General features: G+C 40.2%; 2 protein-coding genes across 4 annotated transcripts in view; one reads left to right on the top strand and one right to left on the bottom strand.

The window, feature by feature from the left end:
- LOC101738757 (solute carrier family 12 member 6) overlaps positions 1-18,591 on the top strand; it is a 419,122-nt gene that overhangs the window by 145,450 nt on the left and 255,081 nt on the right. The window lies entirely within an intron of this gene.
- LOC101738222 (monocarboxylate transporter 9) overlaps positions 7,963-18,591 on the bottom strand; it is a 29,175-nt gene continuing 18,546 nt past the window's right edge. The window contains exons 7-8 of the mRNA XM_004929982.5: positions 13,476-13,667; positions 7,963-8,220 (exon numbers count right to left, since the gene is read on the bottom strand). Of these exons, the coding sequence (XP_004930039.2) occupies positions 8,075-8,220; positions 13,476-13,667 (338 nt within the window). The 3' untranslated portion in view covers positions 7,963-8,074. The remainder of the gene's footprint in view (positions 8,221-13,475; positions 13,668-18,591) is intronic.

The raw sequence follows: 18,591 nt of genomic DNA, 5'->3' as shown, positions 1-18,591 counted from the left end.
CATCCCAAACGTGCACTCCTCAGCTTCTCTGTCACAGGTGCCACTTTCAAACTTTTTAACAGTACCTATGTCTCCGCTTAGCATCAGATTAACCATGACTCTACCCCTATGTCAGTAAAATCAAAACAGAGTTAACTTCACATGATCTATTATTTTGTAAGACCGGGTATTCGGTTTTAACTAATTTGAATTGATTATTTAAATTCAGGGGTTTAAAAGTTTAATTAGTCTAAAGCCTTGTCTTTATAGCTTCTGTCGAACGACTTTTAACCACAAGGTAGTCTACTTAAGTTATTTTACTACGCTGTAACCATTAAAAATAACAACCATATTATAATAAATAAACTGAACCAAAGATTTATTGAACACGTTATATTTAACACAAAAAAACACTATTAAATCTACATAATGACAACATTTTACAAACATATAAGACATGATTAACTGATAGTTTTTCAACCAGTTAAACCCGCTAAATGTGACCATCGCTAGATATACGAAAGACAATTAATTGTAGAATTGTGACCTGCGCCACCTATTGTATGTAATTTGGTAGCGCTAACGTTGCAAAATTTAAGGCCTACAAACATTAAACAAAATTTCAATAGTCAAATTAATCCAACTATCTTACGTATTGCCATTAAAATTCAAATTGGAACATTCCTGCAAAAAATCACTATCTAAATATCATTGATATCATGAGTTAGATAAAAAAATGTATATAACTCATTTTCAAAAGACTTCTATGTTTAATTTCCGCCTTTTCTCTGGCAACTTCAATAGCAGATCGAACATAGATTATGTACTACTAGTTTTGCGACTCCGGTCTAAGAACACGGCCCCGGGACCCGACGGAGTTCCTGGTCGAGCACTCGTCCTGGCTCTGAAGGAGCTAGAGCCCCAGCTGAGGGGGCTCTTCACGGCATGTCTCGAGCAGGGTCAGTTTCCTAGTGTATGGAAGGAGGGGAAGCTGGTCCTGCTCAGGAAGGAGGGGCGCCCCGCGGACTCGCCGTCCGCGTATCGGCCCATAGTGCTGCTCGATGAAGCGGGCAAACTTTTTGAGCGCATTATCGCAGATCGCCTCGTCAGCCACTTGTGCAGGGAGGGGCCGGACCTGGATGACAACCAATTTGGTTTTCGTCGGGGGCGCTCCACCATAGACGCCATCATGCGCGTGAGGGCCCTGGCGGAGGAGACGGTGTCCCGGGGTGGGGTGGTACTGGCGGTGTCTTTAGACATCTCCAACGCTTTCAACACCCTACCCTGGAGTTGTATTCGGGAGGCTCTGAAATACCATCGCGTGCCTCCCTACCTCCGCCGCACGGTAGGGGCTTATCTGGAGGGTAGATGCGTCACTTATCGGGGACGTGACGGTGCCGGTCGGCACCTCATGTCGTGCGGTGTTCCACAGGGATCGGTCTTGGGACCGCTCCTGTGGAACATCGGCTACGACTGGGTGCTGAGAGGCGAGCTCCCGTCGGGCGCCAACTTGACGTGTTATGCGGACGACACGCTTGTCACTGCCCGGGGGAGCTCGCACAGGGAAGCGACGTTGATAGCCGCGGCTGCGGTGTCACTGGTGGTGAACCGCATCCGGCGCCTGGGCCTGGAGGTGGCCCTAAACAAGTCGGAGGCTATGGTGTTTCATGGCCCCCGACGTGCGCCGGCGCCGGGATCACACATCGTGGTAAGTGGGACCCGGATAGCTGTCGAGTCCACCATGAAGTATCTGGGATTGGTGCTCGACAGCCGATGGGAATTCGGGCCCCACTTCCGGCGGCTGGTGCCCAAGCTGATGGGTGCAGCGGGCGCGCTTTCAACGTTGCTTCCCAATTTGGGGGGCCCGAGCGCCGCCTGTAGGCGGTTGTACGTGGGAATCGTGCGGTCCATGGCCCTGTATGGGGCCCCTGTGTGGGCGATGGACATGACGGCCAGCACACTCGCCATTCTGCGTAAGCCGCAGAGGGTGATGGCCGTCAGAGTCATCCGCGGGTACCGCACGATTTCCTACGAGGCGGCTTGCGTCCTGGCCGGATCCCCGCCCTGGGACCTAGAGGCGAAAGTACTCGCGTCATTATATCGATGGCGCGAGGAAGAGCGGGCACGGGGCTCGAGGCTGGTGCAGCGGCAGATCGCGCTGCGCCGAGAGGAGCTCCGTCTGGCCTTGGTGGCGGAATGGCGGCAAAGGCTTCTGCGCCCTACCGCCGGCCTCGCAACCGTCGAGGCGATCCGGCCAGTACTCGACGACTGGCTCGGGAGAAGGCACGGATCCCTGTCGTTTAGGGTGACACAGGTGCTGTCGGGGCACGGTTGCTTCGGCAAGTACCTGTGCCGCATAGACAGGGAGCCGGACGCTCGGTGCCACCACTGCGTCCACTGCGGGGAGGACACGGCGCAACACACGCTCGCCGAGTGTGTAGCTTGGGAAGAGCAGCGCCGTGTCCTCACAAATGAAGTAGGAAGCGATCTGTCGCTGCCGGCCGTAGTGCGGAGGATGGTCGGCAGCGCAGAGTCGTGGGACGCGGTGGTGTCCTTCTGCGAGGACGTGATGTCGCAGAAGGAAACTGCGGAACGGGAGAGGGAGATCTCGACTCCCTTTCCCGGCCGCAGAAGGCGCACCGGGCGCAGGACAAGGGCGGACAATGCCCTTTTCCGCCCCCCATGAATGGGTCCAGGGGCGAGGGACTTGGGAAAGCCCTCGCCCCCTATTCGATGGACCTGAGACGGAGGCGCATGCGGGTGTCGGCGCGTGCCTCTGAGGCGATGCACGGAGTAGCTGAACGCCTCACTACTCCGTGCAGGAGACGAGGCCTGGATAGACCGGGCCAGCACTGGTGTGGGGCTGCGGAAGAATTTTGGATTCCCGCGGCCCTGCGCGCACGTGTGGGTGGACACCGGGGTGGTTTTAGCCGGTAGGAGTCCGGCACGCCCCTTCGCTTTTCCCTAGGCGAAGGTAGTCCATGAGGATTTCCCCCCGAGAAAAAAAAAAAAAAAAAAAAAAAAAAAAAAAAAAAAAAAAAAAAAAAAAAAAAAATGTACTACTAGTTTTACCCACGGCCTCGTTCAGGCGAATACAGATTATGTCAATAAATTCATTCACAAAACATCCATTAATTTGGAGGCCATATAGGTACTACGTGGCAAGTCCTTCCATTTGACGTTATTGCATACAAATTCGGAGTAAATAATGACACACGCATACATACTAAATATATCTGGCCATGGGAAAAGCACGACTATTCCAATTGTGCAACCTTCAATTATTATTTTTAATTAAATGTTCTGTTACAATATTACATGTCTCTTTTTTATAATCTAGACTTCATGTTGCAATTTATGTAGGTCAATCGGACGAGCTGTTGAGGAGGATGACGCTCTTAAAGCTATTTTTATCCCTTTAGAACTAAGTTAAAGATAATCTCGCGCTAAGATACACCGTAATCATTTTCCCAGTGAAACAGTTACTCGTAGTATCGAAACAATGAGACTCGTTAAAAAAGTTTTGTTTTGGTAAGGATTCTTTTTTTTTTATTGCTTTGATGATTGTACGAGCTCACAGCCCACCTGGTGTTAAGTGGTTACTGGAGCCCATAATAGACATCTATAACGTCAATGCGCCACCCACCTTGAGATATAAGTTCTAAGATCTCAGTATAGTTACAACGGCTGCCCCACCCTTCAAACCGAAACGCATTACTGCTTCACGGCAGAAATAGGTAGGGCGGTGGTACCTACCCGCGCGGACTCACAAGAGATCCTACCACCAGTGATGGCCAGAGAATCTCACAATCCAGATATAGGCGGTTCTCGGAGCTTATAGACAATGTCGCTAGTCCCAAAAAGAAGGTTTGGATTGTAACAAACGTTCCAGCGGCCAAACTGGATCGACGGTATAGGCAAATGACACGTACCTACACGTGCAAGCTCACAATAGAAACTAATCATCAATATACTATGATATCAAGCATTTATGTACTATCTATTCAGTAGCTAACGTGTACTAGCTTGTAATGTCTGTCAGAAGAACCTACAAAATCGAGGACAATCCACGGCAATAAAAATCCACACGAGAAGAATATTAATTGGTCAAATACGCGACCGTCTTGCCCTTGATATTAATTTATTTTAAAATGATTCTTCAAAACCCAATCCGAGTGAAATACTCAGAAGCGGGAGCGAAAATTAGAATAAGAAATACTTCAAACAATTAAATCGAGATTTGCTCGAGAGAATAATAAATTTAGATATGAATAATAATTAAAATATATTACAAACACAAGGTATTAATGTTATCATTAATGCTATTATTTATTTATAATTTAAATATCAACTTGATCAATATGTAGATGCAGTCTTTTGTGCTGATTATTAAATATGGTGAGTAACAAAGATGATTTCTATCAAAATATTTTTTTTATAATCACTTCTCTATTTACCTTATTCCCTTGAAACTCGACAAAAGGTAAAACTATGTGTTAATTAATATCTACTAAGCAATGTCTAATAGTAATCTATGTTTTTGTTTGCATCGTTTTCCGTTTCCGGTATAATCTGTGTGCACTCTGTCAATTCAAGAATAAAGTTATGTTCACTCTGTTAAATGTGTATTAATAGAAATGAATCCAGTAACATCCAAAATACAGTAACCTCCTGTGATAAACAAATTATCAAAACTATGTTATTAAAGTTTCTTACTTAAAACAATGAACAAGAGTGTTTTGAGTTTAGTTCAAGCCACGAACCAAAGGTCAATTTATCTAACAAGGGCTTGTGGCTGTACCCTTGGTAAGCCAAGGCGCTCTACAGAGAAACGTTTGCCCCATCGATTATAGTTACGGAGACAAATGTCGGAGTTCACGTGTCTCTGATATGTTACACTAAAATATTGGTACATTCACAGTTTATGGATCTCTGCTGTGTTTTTTATTAATCGGAACGCTTGTAGCTCTTCAGAGATAAGAAGCGGAACTGTGACACGTGCCTATGCGACACGTGAATCACGATACATTACATTTTACCACCAGTTTCTACTTAACACTAATCATACCAACACTCACTGATACCTATTTCTAGCATAGCGGGTATTCGACAACGATTACTCAAAAAAACAAAACAAAATAGTATAATAACCGTAGATTAATTGGTAAGAAAAAGTCATGAAATCAAATGTGCAAAAGCATAAGATGATACGTGCATTTTCGATGCAAAAGTTGAAGGCTCATCATCATCAGCCTACAATCGTCCACAACTTGACACAGGCCTTCCCTAAGGCTCGCTACAATGACCAGTCTTGCGCTATTCGCATCCAGTGGAATCCCGCGACATTCAACACATTGTTGGACAACCCTGTCGGAGATCAATCCATGCATTAGTTTCTGGTGCATGATCGCCAATCGCCAAAATTTTGGCCAAACTGGTGGCAGGACGTCTTGTGAGTCCGCACGGGTAGGTACCACCACCCTGCCTATTTCTTCCGTGAAGCAGTAATGCGTTTCGGTTTGAAGGGTAGGGCAGCCGTTGTAGCTACACTGAGACCTTATAATTCATATCTCAAGGTAGGTGGCGGCATTTGCGTTGTAGATGTCTATGCGTATTGATTTAAATACGCTGTTTAAATTGGAGCAAGATATTTCTTTACAACATCAATATGCGGTACACTGTGCTAAGTATGCAAATTCAATTCCGCATTCTATTCTACTGGAAGCTCCAAAAGACCCGGTGACGCAATAGTTAGCGCCTCTCGCTCATAAGATGAGGATCATTGGTCAAATTGCGACTTCGGAGAAACATTCATGTAACGAACACGTTTTTTGTCTGTATCGGTGTATTAATATGATATAAATGGTTGAATATGAGCTATGGCATAGATCACGTGCGGGGAGAGACCCAGACATGGGGTGGCGTGCTTTAGACGCTCACCCGCAGTAGGAAGCCGGGTGATGGTAGACCGCGTTCCCCCGACCGCTCTGGGGGAAGGTGTAACGCGGCGCCATCAAGGCGGGCTCTCGGCCCGCTGAACGAGGGAACCGGCGGTCGTGTCGCTGGCGGCCGCCGGTCCGGCGTCCGTGGGACGGTGGGATGGATGTAATGTGCTCTGCGTCAACCCTGTCCCGCCGTCTCAATAACCCCGACTGGGCTACGGCCCGGTCCGAGGTAGGGCGCCGGTTGTGAGCGGCAGTAGTTTTTAGTGAGGTTCAACTCCCACCAGTTCAACTCCAGTGGAAAAAAATGCCATAGATCATATGATCATACAGCATACCCTATTGATTATATTCACTTTGAAATGATAAAAAAATAATGTTTTGCTTATTTTATACAAACGAATATTTGGTTGTTTGGTAATAATAAAACAACTTGATTTTTTGTATATCGTATGATTTTCATGTTGAAGGGTGATTTTATTTTTATTTTTAAATTCCCACAGGAATAATTCCATGCTTCTTTGATTTCTGACGTCACTACACAGTAGAGTTCATTAAAAAACTAAACGTTGAAATGAGGAACATCGACAGCATACTTTGAGTTACAATTAACGAAATAATACTGTTTGTCGCATGTATAGAGAGTACAGACTGCGATGAGGTGTAATTTCGTTAAGTGTTTTTTACATTTAAGTGTAAGAATCCTGGATTAATTTTTAACCGGTTCACTTTTGAGAAAGTACAAAAACATGGGATTTCCGACTAGATTGCCGTAAACGACTTCTCTAATTTTCTTTCAAAGAGTAAATGCGTTTTCAGTAAATATCCATAATTTAACTGTGAGACACACAAATAGCACCAAAACAAACAGTAGTATTGGAAGGCTTCGTAGCCTTGGTACGAAGAGCATTAGCTTGCACCCGGAAACTTCAAGACGCGAGTTTTACTCGTGCTTGTCTGGTTATTTACTTTGTAAAGTAAATTTGATTTGAGTTTGATTGATTACTCAATGCTATTTTTTATTTATTGCGTAGGTCAGCGATTCTCAGCCCGCGGTATGCATACAAATAATATGCATTGTAAAGACGGAAATACTGAGAAATCAAAACAATTAACTTATATAAACATTATTAAAATGTACTATGTCTACAATGTGTAGTTTTAAATGAAATTTATAACCAACAATATACTTAATATAACCAACCTAAGATAGACCTTAAGAGGAATGAGATGTTTTAAATTAAAAGTTTTATTGGGGATGGGAAAAGTTTGGGTAACACTATTGGAGATCGATGGCCGTTCTCATGGTCCCACCTTGATCTACTTGAAGTCTATGCCCCATATTAATTTCTATAAGATGATATTATTCCGTCATCGTAGAAGTCATTCCTGATATTTTTTTAAGTACGTACATATTTAATTAGAAAATTTAGTACCAGCCTGTGCTATTTGAACCCCGGCACATCCGCATCGCTCGATACGTCTCATTCTTTGAGTCACGGTATAGATTACGACTTTAATTCGTTCGTCATGAAAGTAGTTTGTTAACATGTATTAGGCTTGTACTTAGTGGTAATGAAAAAATAGTACTTTCATCGGAATTCAAATCGTGATAGTCTCATAGCTTGAATTGAGAAGTCCAGGCGTTTTAACAACGAGGCCAATAATATTGAAGGTGTAAAAATATTCAAATCGGATGATGAAAATAATTTCTCTTTCTCCTTCTTAATCACGTTTCATTCTCGGCAATCGGAGTCGTGATCGTTATGTAGCATTTGAAGGAGCAAATTTTATGTTTCTTACGATGCCTTACCATCTCTCACTGCTCTTTTACATTCTGCTAAACTTATTTAAGAAAAAATATAAATATATTGAAACAGTAGAATCGAAAGATGAGATTGTGGAAACGGTGTAAGCCCTGGGAAAAAATATAGACTACCTCTCATCCCAATACTTACCTCAGGACTCCATTCTATATAAAATGTAGTCCATGTTGAGGAAGCTAAGGGCGGAAAGTTAGAATCGAATAAAACAACAAATATTTATAGAATAAAAATATTATTTATAACTTATCGAACTAATTGTATCACGGTGGGAGTTTACCGTATTGCGACGGTAACTCGATTCAATGTCTCCTTTGATGCTTCATGTTTTCAGCTCACGTCCGTATTTCTGAGTTTCCTTTCTTTTTTGTAACGAAAAATGAACTCTATCGCCCACGGAACAACGCAGCATAGATTACACACAGCCAACATAACGAAAGCAACCACATAACTACCAGTGAAGTCCCGAATGAATCCTGAAACAAAGAAAATTGATTAACGTATGTTAACTATGTGATCTTCATGTGAATATCGTGATTTTATTATATGAAAAATGTAAATAGTTTTTTTTTTTAAAATAGCGGAGTAACAACATCAACAACACAAATGCTACCATTCACTTTGATACGTGAATTGTAAGTTTCAGTTTGATAAGTACAACGGCTACCCCGCCCTTCAAACCCAAAACGAATTACTGCTCCGCGATAGAAATAAGCAGTGTTGGTACATATCCGTGTAGGCTCACAAGACGCCTTACCATCATTAAAATCTTCTACTATTATTATTATTATTATTATAATAGTCGAACTAAAAGCATATGCAGTGTCACTGTGTGTTGTTGAACCGCTTTCGACTTTTTCAATTGCTTCTGAAACAGCAGGCAGTAACGGTAGGCAGCGGCTTGGCCCTGCCCCAGGCATTGCTGAAGTCCATGGGTGACGGTAACAACTTATCATCAGGTGGGCCGTATTCTCGTCTGCCTACAATGGCAATAAAAAATAAATAAATAAAAGTCCGTCAATAATGAAAAGGTACATCGAATAACAATATACTAATATACCACGCTCACCAATAAGACCGTAAGTTTACTGGTGGTAGGACCTCTTGTGAGTCCGCACGGGTAGGTACCACCGCCCCGCCTATTTCTGCCGTGAAGCAGTAATGCGTTTCGGTTTGAAGGGTGGGGCAGCCGTTGTGACTATACTGAGACCTTAGAACTATATCTCAAAGTGTGTGGCGCATTTACGTTGTAGATGTCTATGGGCTCCAGTAACCACTTAACACCAGGTGGGCTGTGAGCTCGTCCACACATCTAAGCAATAAAAAAAAAAAAAAACCTACGATTATACTACTGTTAATCATTTGCAGAATATGGAATTATTTATCTACAAAAACGTGGTTCCATTTTTGATTGAAGTTAATATCATTTAAATATCGATTCTTGTTGTCAAGCAAGCAGTAATAATTTGCAATCAGCAACTATTTTATCTCATCACTATATCATACGTAGCACATCGCAAAATATTATCTAAATCAGTGATAAATATACATAATGGTTGTTTATTTGGCTTGTTTAAAATAGAATAAATTTAAATAAATTTTAATTTCATGAACGGATCTCATGCAAATTAAATGCATTTGGAAATAAGTCTGCAGAATAATTTTGCTTTGGCTACGTTTGTTAAGAGTCTTTAAAACCTTCAGTTTATACGAGCCGTGTTATTGGAAGTTTACTGGTACCGAAGGTTGCCACTATGTTGGTCTTTGGGTCACTATGGGGATTGTAATCTCGCTGAAAATTTCGTGTGACCATGACCCTGGCCTACTTCCACAAAAAAAAGATGGTTTATGTCTTTTTTTTATTGCTTGTTAGGGATATAAAAAAGTCGCTATCTCCCGCTAAGTACTCTCCTCAAGCTTTATTTAAAGAGGGACATGTCATTGCGCTCGGCAAACACCGTGGAGGGGAGTTCATTCTAGAGCCGGATGGGACACAGCGATTCCAGATAGTATGAATAAACTCTATCTACTCTGATGGCGGGAGGTGTGATAGTAAAAAGGAAATGAATGATCATCTTGAACAACTCCTCAGAATACTTCCCATAGAATGGCATAGAACATACGGTAAAAAAAACGCAGAAAGAACCGAAGTCCCTCTGTAAACCCAGATTTTCTAATTTTGGCTGAACGGTATCGACCTAGGATAACACCACCCCAATTAGAATTCACCAGATAATAGGCAGTGGCTTTCTCCAATTATACCAACGTACTGGAATTTACTGGTAATAGGGCTAGTGGTAAGTTCGTACTGATAGTTTCTACCATTCTGCCTATTTCTGCCGCAAAACAGTCGTGCATTACGATTTGAAAGCCGCTATACAATGTCATTAAGATTTCAACCTCATGTCTCTAACTGCATTCACATTGCAATGTGTATGGGCTGAGGTTGAGGCTATCAATAAATGAGCCCTGACCTCGTATAGCCAACTAAAAAAAATTATACTTGCAAAGTTTATTTCCATAATGACTGGATCATGAACCCGCAAAATAGGTACAACCATCTTACCTACTTCTATAGCAACTTAATCGTACTGTCCATTATGACAGATGCGAGAATAGCTATACTACTGAACGAAGACTTCGACCTTAGATCTTAAGGTAGAAATTGGCATGTAGGTAAGCCGCAAGGAGCTCTTTCCGCATGCAGAAATCAAAATAAACACTTTTTTTAATGGTTCTTTACACGGTTCTGTCTGCGCCAGTTATCGGGTTCTATTGGTAGCATCCAATCCAGAAACAGAATAGAACGAGGGTAGATAGATTTATTTGCTGATTTTATTTATAATATATTTTACCTGCAATCTTTAGTTTATCTGTGTTTACGGTCACCACATAAGCGCAGAAATCTCTTTTTTTTATTTTTTATTTTCCTACCTGTGCTGATAGCCTTGAGAGGCTATTTCAACTTCGCCCTAACGTTTGTAGGTGAGCTCACGGGGCTCAACCGGAGAGTTGCTAACACTGACCCTAGCAAGAGCAGTGCTTCGCAGAATCTACCACCGGATCGGAAACGCGACCCACTGAGAAGATCCGGCGAGAAACTCAGTGGGCTGTGTCTATGGGTTAGTTCGCTCGTCGAGCCCTTCGTCGCAAGCGACGGGATCGACGAGGACGGTGACCGGTGCTTGTGGTGCCTAAAAGCACCGTTAATGGATCAGGAGGATCCGTAATGACGTGCAACAGAAATCTCGCGAACCCGTTAATTATTAATATTCTAATGTATGTACCTAGCTGCAATAGTTTAAAACTATTCGTAAAATACAGTAGCTGTTTGGTTTTATCATGACGACTATTTAAATTTTTAATAAATCAAAGTAATTCAATATTGGCAATCGATTTAATTAAAAACGGTCATAAATCAAGTAAGACGATTAATTGCGAACCAACACAAATAAAAATACATTTTCCGTTTAACTCGAACCAAAATATTGTATCTTAATGTTTTTGCATTTTGAAAAAAATGTAGGTATGTGTATAAACAAACAAATATATATGCGAAAGTTAAGTTAACGCTCTATAATTGTATTTTGTATACCCGGTTGGTCATAGTAGTGTTTACTGGTAGTAGGACCTCTTGTGAGTCTGCACGGGGTAGGGTAGCCATTGTAATTCTGAGACCTTAGAGCTTATATCTCAAGGAGAGTGGCGCATTTACGTCTTAGATGTCTATGTTATCCAGTAACCACTTAACACCAGGTGGGGTTTGAGCTCGTCCACCAATCTAGGCAATAAAAAAAAGAAAATTGCTTTAACAAAGAGTTTTTTTTTTATTGCCCTTGTAGGCAGACGAGCATACGGCCCACCTGATGGTGAGTGGTTACCGTCGCCTATGGACTTCAGCTATGCCAGGGGCAGAGCCAAGCCGCTGCCTATCGAAGTAAATTTTTTTAACACAATCGTCGCTCCTGTGGTGTCAAAAACTGCCTTTGGTTCAAAAATCGGCATAGGGGTGCCTACCTATATTAGGTACTGGATATTTGGATAATTGTTCGTTAATTTCTTCGAATGTAAATCAAAAAGCAACTGTTCGGTTAATGAAAACAAAAAGACGAGTAGATCTTTTGCATGTGTCACATTGATGACTATATAGTACGAATTTGATGGAAAATACGATGAAATTTAAACTGATGCACCTAATGCAATAAATAGGATATTATTACACAAACGACTATTAATATTGGGCAGGAGGCTCGCACGCCACATAGCGATAAGCAGTTACTGAAATATCCTGGTTATTAAAATTTTCACATCGAAAATTTACCATTTAGTTAAAACCAAAACGTATTTTTTTTTATTGCCTTTGTAGGCAGACGAGCATACGGCCCACCTGATGGTGAGTGCTTACCGTCGCCCATGGACTTCAGCAATGCCAAGGGCAGAGCCAAGCCGCTGCCTACCGTTTATATAAACTATAAATGGACGTGTTATGTAGTATCATAGATCAGTTAAAATCTCTTTTATTTCCTGCTACATGTTCTAAGTTCCTATATGTATTTCCTGCGGACATTAGATATGCCGGATCTTCTCGGTGGGTCTCGCTAGCTACTGCTCTTGCTAGGGGGTCAGTGCTAGCAATTCTCTCAGTTTGAGCCCGAAAGATCCTACCAGCCAAAGAGTAGTTGGAATAGCCCCTTTGGCTATCAACGATTAGGTAGGAAAAAACATAAGAAATGTTTGTAAAATATACTCTAAATTACTTATGTAAAACCAGAAAGTCAAGAACTTTTGAACCCAAATCGTGGGATTAGATTAAGTGAATGATTAAATTGGTATGCGCGCTTTGTTCACGCAAATTTGAACTCTAAATAATAAACAGCAAAACATAACCGAACGTAGTAGAGGTAAAAACTGTTATGTAAATAAATTCCGATGGACACATCAAATCAACATTTCTAGTTCCGGAGTTATAGAAAAACACATTTTTTGTAAGTGTAATTAAAGAGCCATTTTAAAAGGTTTTTACCGGTTTATGTTGTTTTAGTTGGCTTCATTGGTGAACTGACCGTATAACTTGGTATTCTTCTCAAGGTTGTTAACCTATAAAATAGTATCTACGAAAAATAATTAATCAAATTGATCATTAATTGAATGATAAATTAATGATTCGTGACGACTTCAGTCATGGCGAATATATTCTGTTTTTGAATACGCTTTAATACAAACAATATTAGTGGCTAATTTGGACAACAGCATCATGTGAACTCACATGGATTGGTACTATCTCCTTTTTTTGGCGGGAAGCTGTCCCGAGAAGTAAAAAAAAAATTTGGTTTAATATCTTCCACCATAACTTTTTTTATCTTCTGATTATATGAATCAATTAAAAAAAATAGTACTTGTACCAACTAGTACGAATCCACCATAATCTTACCAATTAAATCTATGTATTAAAGTCGTTAAAAACTGGATCATGAATATTTCGGTATTAAAGATGAAATTAGTTAATCTCCATCAAATTCCGCTTAATTCTGTTCTACATCGACTCTACAAAGCTCTGAATTTAAGCAAACACTTAAGGTTTTTGTGTTTTCAAATACCTCAGGGCTTAAGCTAATTTTGAACAAATAACAAACTGAAATTGACTACCAGTGACGAGCATGACTATGATTTAATTTGAAATGATGACAAACTTTGACAAGAATTTTAGTAGAGTAAAATAATTGGTTCTCACCTATCATGGGTCCGACACTCAAACTAATCGCTCCGGCGAGTAACATGTAGAGTCCATAAGCCGATGGGTACAGCTCTATGGGAACGTGTTCAGCCATCACTATAGGCTGCGCTATATGCACCAAAGACCTCAAGGCTCCGAGTATACCAGTCAATATTAGTAGAGGTAGGTATGTTGTGAATTGTATCATAACTGTAACAGAACAAATTGAGTTAGATGAATGATGGAGTTTGTATATACCATAATTGGATCGACCCGGACTCTTTACAATAGGAAATTGATGTGGGTCAGAGTTCAATGATCTTCGTGTAGACACTGTTACTACAGATACATTAAACGCGTGTAGTAGTACATATATGTATGTTCACATAGAGATAGACATACTATCATCACCTTAGTATTATCTGATCTGACTCTGTATCTGTTATTTAGCGTTTGTGATCCGTGGAAGCCCATAGCACTTGTATCGAGGGATTCTTTTTTTCCCTACCTAATCTGATAGCCTTAAGAGGCTATGTCAGCGTAACCATAACGTGTAGCTCTCGGCGCTAAAACCAGGAGCGTCGCAAACACTGAGCTTAGCCAGAGCAGTATGTCAGACTCACTGAGAAGATCCGGCAACAAACTAGTGGACTGTGTCTATAGGATCGAGGGATATGACTACAACGTGATCTGGATCGCAGATCGCAGATACCAATGAAAACGGTAACTGGGCATCAAAACACTTCTTGCTTAAGCACCAGCACTAGAATTTTAATTTATTTCATAGAATTTATATACGAATAAGGTATATTAAAAATTCGGCCTCAACTTAGGATTCTCTGTATTATACGTACCAGAGATTGACATACATTCTTATATACGTTTAAATGTATACATATTATATAGGTAATAAACACCCAGACAAAAAGCAAGCAAACTTCATAAAAAAAAAATTCCCGTTGTGGGAATCGAACTCACGACCCTCGGCACAACAGTCAGGGGCAAACCACACCACCAACAAGTCAGTCTTTGCTTTACTTTATTCGTACGACTGTATTTTCTTTGCGATCTTTTGTCCCATGATTTTTTTTTAACATGAAGTTTTCAGCATAGTGCGTTAATTAAATCATGAATGACCACCACGAAGATTATTGTCTGAAGTTTTACACAGGAAGCACTTGTAGTTATTTTCGGAATCGCTCACAAAAAAACCTTTTCGTCATTGCAATATGCCGTCGAATTTCCATATATCACGGGTTTGCATTTATTTCATAATGTTTCCTTTTTAAAAGATAATTCGACCTATATCTCAAGGGGAGTAGAATCCTTCACGTTATAATACTATGATATTTGTTAACCGCTTCACATAAAAGTTTACCGTTTTACGTAATTAATAACACGAGAAATCGGTAGGAATCTAGTTGTATTGTACACGAAATAGATAAACTATTCCGTAGTATTGTATCTCTCGCCACTACACCTCTTTCTGGTGGTAGGACCTCTTATGAGTCTGCGCGGGTAGGTACCACCACCCTGCCTATTTCTGCCGTGAAGCAGTAATTGTGTTTCGGTTTGAAGGGTAGGGCAGCCGTTGTAACTATACTTGAGACCTTGGAACTTATATCTCAAGGTGGGTGTCGCATTTACGACTTAGATGTCTATGGGCTCCAGTAATCACTTAACACCAGGTGGGCTGTGACCTCATCCACCCATTTAAGCAATAAATAAAAAATAGCGTCTTGCGAGCTTGCTTGTAAGATTTGAGTTCCAAGCTCCTGAAGTCGTGGTCTTCGTGTCTGAGAATTGTGACCACCTCCATCCATGATTACGCAAGCTCAATTGCGTCGCAATAACGGCTAACATACCACTCAAACCGGAACACAGAATACGTAAACGAGAGAAACATTCGAAACTCTACAAGACATACAACATTAAATACACGTATGTATAATATGTGACTTTTGAAATTATTGGTAAAGCGAAAACTGATCGAATGCTTAGCAAAAGCGAACCAAACTGGTACAATTAAAAAAACTGGCAACGTACCACTGCATTTAGAGTCAATATAGACAATAAAAGTGCGTTTGCATATAAATCGATTACTTATGCATATTCAAAGCGTAGAAAAAAAATAGGCTATACTGTGTATTTGACTACAAATGGGTTCCGTAGTAAACTAAATATCAAAAGGTAAAATTTCGCATGCTGCGCATTATCAATCAATGCATCTATTACGTTTTTCTTATGAATTTTTTTTTATTGCTTGTATGGGTGGACGAGCTCACGGCCCACCTGGTGTTAAGTGGTTACTGGAGCCCATAGACATCTACAACGTAAATGCACTAGCCACCTTGAGATATAAGTTCTAAGATCTCAGTATAGTTACAACGGCTGCCCTACCCTACAGACCGAAACGCATTACTGCTTCACGGCAGAAATAGGTAAGGCGGTGGTACCTACCCGCGCGGACTCATAAGAGGTCCTACCCCCAGTCAATACGGTAATTCGGTTCTACATTATCCTTGATCGACTCACAGATAATGCCTTCGCCATAGAATTCGTCAATGTAAATTAATGTTTATAAAGTTTAATAAATAGAACCCAAATCGCATTACCTCTCTAACCATAGATACGAAAAAAAATTGTGTTACAATTAAAAAGTCGGAAGTGCCATCCTTTTTTTCATTATTTTATGTAACGTTCCAAAGAAAGCATCATTCAAACATAATCTATGTGGTATAGTCTCTCAATTAGGTGTCTATTATGACCAAATGGATTTGTCAAAACATTAAGAGATCCGTTTTCGAGTTATTTAATTTAGGAATCCTAAAAAAAATCTTGAAACTAATAATATGCTAGGTATTCAAATCGTGAATCGGGGTCTAGTAAAAAATTATAATAGCTACACCATTTTTTTTGTTCTTTTGGTTTAGCTCAAATAATTAATGGATCAACCTTGTGCACTTGATTAAAAATCTGCTTAAAACCGATTCACAATTGACTAAGCGCAACGATATTTCGAATAAATATTAAATTAAATAAAAATTAGTATTTAAATTAAATCACGTGTACATAAATTCTCGTAACAACTTATTTTTATTTTGTCTATAACCTTTTCCGTATTCAAAAAGTTCTGTAGTTTGGAATGCAAAGAATTTTTTTTTTTATATCAGGCATGTTTTTGAAGAATTCCGCTTCGTCATTTACATTGGTAGATGCATAGAACATAAAACATTTTATTTGCTTTTAATGAATATATTCTGTGTTCCATATATTTATGAATGTGTGCGTATGTGTGGATTGAAACTTGACTCATTTGATGTTGGTAGTTCATGGAAGTTTTTTTTTATTGCTTAGATGGATGGACGAGCTCACAGCCCACCTGGTGTTTAGTGGTTACTGGAGCCCATGAACATCTACAACGTAAATGCGCCACCCACCTTGAGATATAAGTTCTAAGGTCTGAAGTTTAGTTACAACCGCTACCCCACCCTTCGAACCGAAACGCATTACTGCTTCACGGCAGAAATAGGCAGGGTGGTGGTATCTACCCGTGAGGACTCACAAGAGGTCCTACCCCCAGTAATTACGCAAATTAGAATTTTTCGGATTTTATTTTTATTACACGATGTTTTGCCTTCAGCGTGGAAGTTTAATCGTGAATATTTGTTGAGTACGTATTTCATTAGAAAAATTGGTACCCGCCTGGGATTCGAAACACCGGTGCTTCGCTCAACACGAATGTACTGGACGTCTTATCCTTTAGGCTACGATGACTTCAAACGACGATTTTGTTATTGTACCATCTATGTATTTGCGTGTGCGTAATTTCAAGTAATTGTTTTAGCCACAGTGAATGTGAAGAGTGGCCGCGATCTACTAATTGCGAAGACAAAATGAATAGATACTAGTGTATTTTATAAGTAATTTAATGATATGTGCTTGTTTGAAATGAAAGAATACCGGTTTTACTTACCGAAATCTAAGTAGTTTTTCATTATTATTATTTCAACCATCTTTTAATTTTATTCTGAATTCTGAACAGATGCAAGCACTAAGCAATATTCCTAAATGATCATCAAAACTATTACAATTGCCGTTATTCATATCTAAAGACGACATTTATCGAAAACTTGTATTTTCGTGAACGAGAAATTCTAAAATAGATTTTTATTGAATGGTTTTGTTAAAGTTATGAATCATGCTATAAATGGGCCGTAACTGTCTCTATTTTTATCTACAATAGGTATATTTGGCATTTACATTTCAACAGAATTTAAAATGCCCTAGTTTAGCAGCCAGCTACGACACTTTTAATTTCAAATAATACTTGTTAATTGTTAACTTTTCGGGAAGGCGTTTTCTTTTTGCGACCCGCTGAGAAGATCCGGCGAGAAACTCGGCGGGCCGATGCATGGGTTAGGTTGCACGTCGAACTCTTTATCGAGTTCGACGAGTACGGTTACCAGGGTCCCTAAGCCTCCTCCTAGTGTTATAGCTGAAGGCGTCTAATGCAAAGGTTATTAGATCTGATGGATCCGTAAGGACGTGGAAGACGTATTGTGAGCAGACACATGTAGGCCAGTAGTGTATCAACTGTGACTCCCAAACATTGACCTCACGTCTCAAAGCTACTCTCGGTGTGATAACAGTGGACACCGGTAAGTATTTAAGAAACGGTAGACCTAAAAACTATTTTACGCCTTTATTACCAATATAGATATGGTACTTATAATATTGTACTAAGTACAATTTCCATAAATTAATATTGTATATATTTATATAAAAATTAAAAAACTCGCTAAAACTCGAGAACGGCTGGACCGATTTGGCTAATTTTGGTCTTGAATAATTATTCGTGGAAGTCCAGAGAAGGTTTAAAAGGTGAAAAAATATGAAAATGCTCGGAATTAAATAAAAATAAAAATTTCGTTTTTCCTTTGATGTTTATTTTATACAAAAATTTAGGTCTTTTATTTATCGATTGAGGCACTACGAAGTCTGCCGGGTCAGCTAGTTGTATTATAAATAAATTATAAGGATTAACCATTGCGGAAACAGAATCTGTTTTAGAATCGCTAAAACTACATCGAGTTCTGTTTGTATTTTTCCTTAGAATATTCAAAGTGTTGTA

The sequence above is a fragment of the Bombyx mori genome, chromosome 5 (assembly GCF_030269925.1).
Source record: "Bombyx mori chromosome 5, ASM3026992v2".
Classification (NCBI taxonomy): domain Eukaryota; kingdom Metazoa; phylum Arthropoda; class Insecta; order Lepidoptera; family Bombycidae; genus Bombyx; species Bombyx mori.
This window is presented reverse-complemented; position numbering and strand designations above follow the sequence as displayed.